Genomic DNA, 8,345 nt, shown 5'->3' with positions numbered 1-8,345 from the left:
TCTTATTGTTAACTTGTTAATGGACTTGTTCTTCACTAGATTATTCCTTTCCTTCCTCAAATCTAAGCCAATTTGAGACATTTCCATTCTGTGATCGCTACAGTGCACCTTTCCTATGACGTCCACATCCTGAGCAATGCTATGTTGGGCGCATAGTATGAAGTCGATTTCATATTCATTCTCACAATTGGGGCTTTCCAGGTGTACTTTTTGTTCTCTCGTTTGCAGAAGAAGGTATTCATGATCCTTAAATTATTTATATCTGCGAGTTCTACTAATAATTCTCCCCTGATATTCCTAGAATATATCCCATAGTCGCCTACCACCTGGTAGGTAGCCTGTTTCTTGCCCACCTTCGCATAGAAGTCGCCCAAAAGTACAGTGTACTGTGATTTTGCTTTCTTTATTGCCGATTCCATGTCTTCGCAGAAACTTTCAATGGTCTGGTCATCATGGCTGGATGTCAGCACTTAGGCCTGCACCACCTTCAGCTTGTACCTCCTAGTGAGTATAATTACGATAGCTGCGACTCTCTCGTTAATACTATAGAACTCCTCTACCTGGATAGGTATATCCTGAATAATGAGGAATCCCACACCTAGTTCTCGAAAACACAGTTGGTTTAGTACTTGGCCACAACCTTCTATAATCAAACCATTTAACCCTAGGGCCCCAGTCCCCAGTGGCTGCGGAGAAACTGGCCAAGACGGCAGTCAGACCTGTGACGCAGCGGAGGGTGCTAAGAATCTCTGGCTCCTAACAGGCCGACACTGGAATCTGAACCTGGTAATGTTCAATGCTAGAACCTTATCTAGTGAGGCTATCCTAGCAGTGCTATTCGAGGAGCTAGTGGGCATTAAATGGAATGTCGTTGGGCTAGGTGAAGTTAAGAGGACAGGTGAGGTGTACAATGTACTAAAGGACGGGCACATACTGTTCTATCGCGGATTAGCGGATTAGCACTATGCCATCTGCGTATATTAACCCCGTTAATTACTGTTCAATTCATTCTCATCGCTTTAAAAAACCAAAATTAAAGCCTAGTTCGCGCCTTTCAAGTAGGGTCTGTAACCTTGTTGGTACAGCGTGAAAACCAAAGGTGACTGAGGACATCTTTGCTCCAGCCCCCTCTCTATATCTTTAGGCTCTGATACATTTTTCCCCAAGCACTATGTTACTTCTATAGGTGTTTTTTAAAAAATACTTACTCCATCTTTCATATCAATTGTGGCGAGTATGTCCAAAAAATCCTCTTGAATAACGCTGTCTTAGGCTCCCTTGGTATCCCGAAATGCTAGCACTAGGGGCCTGCGTTCTTTTTGAGCTGTTTAGATACACTGCCTCAATGAAAACAGATAGCTCTTTAACCTCCTTTGTTTCAGGAACCTATTTTGCAGCTCTCCCAGCAACACCCCTCCTTTCTCCACCAATGCCAGCAGTCAGTCCTTTAAAATCTTTATCACCATTATAAAGGACTGACGTTACTGTTATGGGAATCTAGTTGTTTATGTCAGCGTTGTTCTCCTTTCTATTATGTGTCATGTTCATCCTTCTTAGTGGCGATCTATTGGGCGCTTTCCAATGCACTCATTTTGCTCGCTGCCTTTCTTAATGTTTACTAACATTCCGGTCCCAATTTCTTTCTAACAAAATCGGAACACCACGCGGTCCTGTCAACGTGATACCAGGAACCCTCTTCTCTGACGGACGAAACAGAAACAACACACAAAATACGAAAAGTATTTCCTCAAAACATTGGCTCCTCACCCTCCTTCTTGTTTGCCCTTTCCCACTCTCTTTGTCTAAGCAAAACCGCGGGGACCGGTCTACACTCCTTCGATAAATTATGTGCTACATTTCTCTGTTTTTAAAAACTCGGTCCCCCTAACGTATAAGCTTCATTGCCTCATGTCCTTCCAGCCGGAAACTTTGAACTGCAATTAGAAACCTTTCCTGCAGGCTAGTCTTATTACTCATGGAGTTCGGATATTACCAATTTTTCTTACCTGCGTTTATATACTTTTTTTTTATTTTGACATACTAAAGGCCCCTTTTTTCAAGTTTTCGAGCTTAACAATTAGGATGCTTGTCTTCGCCGTTTATGAGCGTATCCCATGTTCTGTCTAATTTAGCTCCTTTTTCCCCCTTTTTCATAGAATATCTGTGTTCCCTGAAGGCTTCCAAACACTTCTCTTTGGCCTTCTTTACCTCCTCATCCCTCCAACTCTTGAGATTGCGTCTTTTGCATTTTGGCCTGAATCGCACCATAGCCATTTTTAACTCAACAAATCGAGTTAAATTTTCATAAGTCTGTTCTGTTTTGTTATCCTGAAAAATTACTTTTTATTTTCTTTCCGTGCTGCTGCAGTTTCTTTTCTGAGTAAAGGATCCTACCTGATTGTCCTTTTTGTCTCGGTTCTACATTGGCTTCTCTTCTGAAGCTTAGCTTGATATGTTTCTGGTCACTTCAGTACCAGGAGCTTGTGCAGCCATGTTCACATATGTTTATTGCCTTTAGCCTATTAGAAATCCTAAGTGACCTAAGTGCGCATTCTTTCTTCGAGTTCCGACTACCTGCCTCACATGTTATGAGCCCTTCACGCTTCTCGGTACCGTTACATACAACCAAATCATGCCTGTCACAAATATCCAGCAGCACACTTCCTCTCGAATCTGTGTACCCATCCAGGTATTCTATGTGTGCATCCATGTCGCCTAATATAATTGTCTCGCACTGTCTTCCTGACTCATCAATGTTGCTTGCAATGCATTCAACCATTTACCTGTTTTCTTCCTTGGGATTACCTCCTGTCCACGGGTACAGAAAGCCAGGGAGTGTTTGCTCCCCTGCCACTTTTCCTTTTAGCCACAAATGTACGTTCCTTGCATCACGAGTCTAACCATTTGCCAATTAACACTTTTATGAATAAATGCCCCAATTCTACCCCCAGTTCTGCTGCCCTCTGTTCAAGTGCAATATTTCTATGCGTAGTGAAGATTAGAGTTCAGTTGCTCCAAGTCGCTAAGATGTGTTTCCACAAAGCCATACATCATTATTTCTTCCTCATCTGCTCGTCTATTCCTCATTTCAGTCTATTCCTGCCACCTTGATTGTTAATGTACCCTATGTCTGAATTATTTCGGCACATGCGTTTGAGTCAATTTTTCGTCTATGGACTACACATTTGTTTGATCTGGCGGCGGTGAAGGCCTCCAAGGCACTTTGCTTCTTGAGGTCTTTTGGCCGAACACTGTTACTTTGCATAGTGACTTCAATTTCCTGCTACTCTTTTTTCTCCTTCACCTTTTTATCCCCTCACCACTTCTCCTCCCCGTGCAGGGTAGCAAACTGGTTATTCTTCAGGTTAACCTCACTGTTTTTCCTCCTCCTCCTTGAACTGGACCCCCAAAATGCTGTTGCCTGGCGACCTATCCTAACCCCTACCTTCTTACCGCTGGCACCACTGTAGTGAATGCCACCATTTGCAAATGAGTGGGAGCCGGCCTCGTACACATACCCGATAACATTCATTACGTCGTATCCAAGTGGTCGGCTGATTACCTTGACACAGTTAGCCTCAACGACTCTTCTTTCCATCCAGCTAGACCGCCTCCGGACATCCTGGATAATGCATATGGTGACATGTTCCTTCCCAGAGTCCTCCCTAATCCTACGCATCTGCATATCTAAATATATGTCTAGGTTCTGGCTCCTCGCTTTAAGCACAGCGTTGTGACCGGGCAAGGCTAATGACAAGATTATCATTATCCATGTTGTCCCGCGCCACCTCCTGGGCTTTGGCTTTTGCATCTACCGTGCGCTGCCCTGGCTGAGCCTCCATCTGCACCCGCCTGTCAGCCTAAATTCTCTTTTAATCGCCCTTATCAACCCTCGCGACATTCGAGTCACCCACTACCAAACCTTTCTGCGCTCTAATCGTTCGCTTCCTGACTCTGAGTGTTGCCTTCCGGATCATGCTAGCTACACCTCATGCCACCGTGCGCTACTGTCTTCCGTCACCATGCCCGTTGCAACCTATCCGTCATCCGCACTGAAAGCCTGCTCCGTGCCACGCTGTTGGGTCCAAGAGCCTCCGTGTTACTGCTACATTCCGCCTGAGGAACAAAGATCTTTAGCTTTGTCCTCGTCCTCCATTTGACGCTGCCCCGAACCGGGGTGACCTTCTGATCACGACTGGAGTGCCTCCATCTGCTCTTCAACATGGGCCCGCTTTCGCACTGAAATACCTGCCCGTGTAACTTGGCTTTGCTAGCTTGCCGACGTAACGTCCGGTCGACCGCGTAGCGTAGAAGCGTGCCAAAATGCCTCAACAAAGCACTACGGCATACACTAGTATCCTGCTTCCTCCGCTGGCCTTCCTACCACTACCATGGTTCAAAACTTTCGCCCCTATATCATGTACAAAATTACCTTTCCAGTTGTCAACCAGTATTATCAAAATCACTTAACTTCAGACGAAGTCGCAGGAGTTACAAAAAAGCGTCCTCCTCCCACGACGTCAAGAGCCAGAAGCGCGGTGTACAGTAGCGCCATCATGTGTCGAAGCATGCAAGTAGGCTAAAATTTCACTTCTACAGAAAAGACGTTAGGACACTTCAAAGATCTCTTACACAGTGATGCACATGTCACTGCTTTCATTCTGATAATTTCGTAATTTAGGTGGTAAGAAAAGCAGACCCGGAGCAAAATCATCGTCGTTGTCGTTGAATTAGAAACACCCGGCGTTCGCTGCCTTGCAACGATTAGCTGCTTGACCGTGACTAGGAGGCGTCCTAAACGTCCCATGCATGTTGACGGCATTATACACTGGGCCCTAACCGGGGCAGGCAGCCAACATCGCGAGGTTCCTGCGACCCTGCGATTTTTTCCTGTTATCTCTAAGTTTCTGCTGTTAGGTCTAAACCACTTTCCTCTCTCACGTTGTACAACAAATGAGGGTGTTACACTTAATTCAAAATCTGCAGAGTATTGCATGTGTTGTCTGCATCTCCAATCCAAGACCGCCGTAAGAGTGACAGCTGTGGGCAGGTTAGAATACTTTCATCTTGACTAAGCATCCGTCTTACATGCACAAAAACACGAACCTTGTATGTGTGTGGCAAAGCAGCAAGCAGGTCGGCTTCGTCCTGTACGCCTTCGCTCTATGTCCGTGTCTCTTCAGGGCTTTTGATTCCCTGTAAACCCAGTCCGAGTTGGCTGCTCTTGGGTTTTGACATAGCTCGGCTAAAGAAACATTAGGCTTTAATTGCGAAAACATTTCCAAAGCGTCCCCGTTTTTCGTTCACTTGTAGTCGCCTTCACCGTCGCGGCAGAGATCTCTGCTGTGCTCCGGAACAATGACACCGCATATATCCACGAAATGGTCAATGCAGTTTTGAGGGACGTTGTCTTTTACCGATCTGCGTGCCCACAGTGCGCATTCTGGTAGGAGAAAAAATTTCAAATAAAATGAGTTGCAGAACTATAACAACTCAATGTAAAGCTCTGCTTCCGAGAGTAAAATTGATGTACTGTGGCTGCTATGCATGAAACAACACGAAATAGGTGATCACATAAGGTTAGAAGGAAACGGGAGCCAGACAATTTATTGCATGTAAGCTTGAAAAAAATGGCACCAGGTACATCATGTATTGCGAAATATTCCTTGCTTAAATTTTTATCTGCGGGGCAGGTGGTCAAAAACAAGTACTTGTGGCCTTTGAAGCCTGGTTGGTTCAATTCAGGTTGCCCTGTATCATTTTTCTTCGTAATTCTGCAGTTTTAGAAAACATATTCGCATGCTGCTTTGAACGTCCACTGGGCTTGAGTAGAAAAACAGCTCGTTTTGAAAGACCAGCTTCCAGAAGTGTACGTATTGATCTAGAGCCAAAAAATTACACACGCAACTATCTTGAAGAAGCCCTTTACTACCTTTTTATTCACTGCTCTTTTTTTACAGCGGTCTCCGCATTTGCTAATGACTGTTTTGTATTGCATGACCTCAACACGTGTCTTCGGGTAGCTGCCAGCTTCGCCGCGAAGTATAGTGAGAATGCATGCAAACGCCTTCAAAAATATGAGTCTAGGCCGCAGTCAACAGCCAACACGCAGGCCAATAGGAAGATATAAGTGTTGTTAAACCCTCTCAGCTGTAACCTGTTATGATAAGCATACTGTTGTTGCGACTGGCTACTTAACACATTTCGCTGGAACGAGAGATTTGCCTCGCAACAGAAAATCTCGAAGTGAAAAAATCATTGTCAGGGCCATTTGCTGTTATTGGGCGTGTATGGGATCTTGTAATCTTAAGGAAGACAACGCCATTTACGTTGGATGTTATTCAAGCGCTCGTGCAGTACAGACAAATTGGCCGCTAAAGGACGACTCGCTGTTGCTTAAAGACACTCTGGATGTACTAAGTTATTTAAGAAAAACATTTTCAGAAAAATCGCTAGCCATTTCTACACCGAACCTATGATGATACAATTCTGGCCTTTATTGAAGGCGAGATTGCTGGACAGAAAACGGTGCAACTGACATAAATCAAGCTTATCCGCAGCGTTGAATTCACAAGCTCACTCGACACCATCCTGCCGAAAGTCACCGAAAAACGCAATGCTCCAGTAGCTTCATTTCTTCCAGCGAGCAAAAGGCTTCTGACTTTTCCCCGTTATTTTGGCCTGTTATCCATTGAACTACTGGCACTGTACACTGGCAGCACAAGTTAGACAGTCGAAGCAGTGTGGGTTGTAAGCATACGGACTTGTTTCCCAGGGGGCCTTGTCGAAATACTTTTCCTCGTATTTTTCACGGAATAGATCCCTTAGGTTGAGCGGCAAATCCATCGCGACAGGGCCGCATTATCCAAGAGTGTGGGCAAAGGTTCAAAAAACTACTTTCAGGCGCGATTACGGATGTTTCCTTGTGGGGTTACCTAAATGCCGTCATTTTATTTCTCTTCAACCTTGCTCTCATCGGCCTGGTCGACGTATTGCCACAATCTGCTTAGATCTCGGTATATGCAGACGACATTTGTATTTGGGCATCAGGGGTGACCCGTCCTCAAGTTCGTGCAAGACATCAAAAGGCGGTATCGATATTGACATCTTATCTTCGCTTGCGGGGCCTGAACATTTCGAATGAAAAGTGTTCACTTGTGGCGTTCACACGCAAAATAATGTCACGCTACACCATTCGCATTAATGGTGAAGTCATTCCCTATGAAAGAAGCCACAGATTCCTTGGTGTTGTCATCGACAGGAACCTCTCGTGGAGTCCACATGTCTACGACATGAGAAAGAGACATTGCGATTGTCCACGTCCTCTCCTTCCTCGGGGAAAAGTCCTGGGGCGCATCAGTGCGCTCTATGCTGCAACTGTACCGTTCCCTATTTCTGGGTTACATGCGGTACAGTCTTCCGATATTCAGCTCCATTAGAAAGACAAATATCAAGACTTCAAAGTGTGCAAGCGCAAGCTCTCCGTATCTGCCTTGGACTGCCTAAATGTGCACCAACAGCAGCAACTGTTCTTGTTGCCTGGGAACATCCTGTTACTACATACATTGCTGTTGACACCATGAGAACACATATTCGGCACCTCACACGGGTTTCCTGTCATCACCTCGCAACACTCCCAATAATTAGGCCGCGTACTGCATTCGCCAAAGTCATTGAAGCTCATCGCGCATATCTTCCATCGGAGTTCACCCCTGCGTCAAGACCGTGCTCACCCTTATGGACTCTTCATGAACCTCGCGTTCCCCTCTATATTCCTGGAATTACGAAGAAAGCTGGTGTATCACTACCCGCTCTCAAACAACTGACATTGAATCACCTGCATTCTTACCACAGTCACCGCATACATGTTTACACAGATGGATCAGTTCACTCGACCAGTTCTGCGGGGTCGGTGGTGAAACCGGCCAGATCCATCTTCATGAAAGTGAAGACGACCTATCCAACATCTTCAACTGGTGCGGCACTCGCGGCCTTACAGGCTGCGGTAGAGTTCATCAGTCAGGAACCTCCCCATGACTGGACGGTTTTCACCGACTCTAAAGCAGCCCTTCAAGCCCTGCAAGCTGCGCTACGCCGCGGGTCGCAGGAACAACTTGTTGCTGAGATCCGTCTACTGTACCACGGCACCGTTTCCAAAGGTCATGACATCATTTTTCAATGGCTGCCAGGACACTGTGGTATTAACGGTAATCACCAGGCCGATGCGGCTGCGCATTCGGCTCACAACGACGGACTTCCAGTAAGGATCCCAATATCAAGACCTGACGCAGCGTGTGGGCTTCGCCCTTTTGCGCTGGAGCTCACACTTTTAGCGTAGAACACGG

General features: G+C 45.8%; 1 protein-coding gene across 2 annotated transcripts in view; it reads right to left on the bottom strand.

Moving 5' to 3' along the window:
- Positions 1–5,268: 5,268 nt before the first annotated feature.
- LOC144096656 (uncharacterized) overlaps positions 5,269–8,345 on the bottom strand; it is a 56,652-nt gene continuing 53,575 nt past the window's right edge. For both annotated transcript variants that reach the window (XM_077629486.1, XM_077629487.1), the window contains one exon: positions 5,269–5,443. In XM_077629486.1, coding sequence (XP_077485612.1) covers positions 5,304–5,443 — 140 coding nt within the window. In that variant the 3' untranslated portion in view covers positions 5,269–5,303. The remainder of the gene's footprint in view (positions 5,444–8,345) is intronic.

The sequence above is a fragment of the Amblyomma americanum genome, chromosome 7 (assembly GCF_052857255.1).
Source record: "Amblyomma americanum isolate KBUSLIRL-KWMA chromosome 7, ASM5285725v1, whole genome shotgun sequence".
Taxonomy (NCBI): domain Eukaryota; kingdom Metazoa; phylum Arthropoda; class Arachnida; order Ixodida; family Ixodidae; genus Amblyomma; species Amblyomma americanum.
This window is presented reverse-complemented; position numbering and strand designations above follow the sequence as displayed.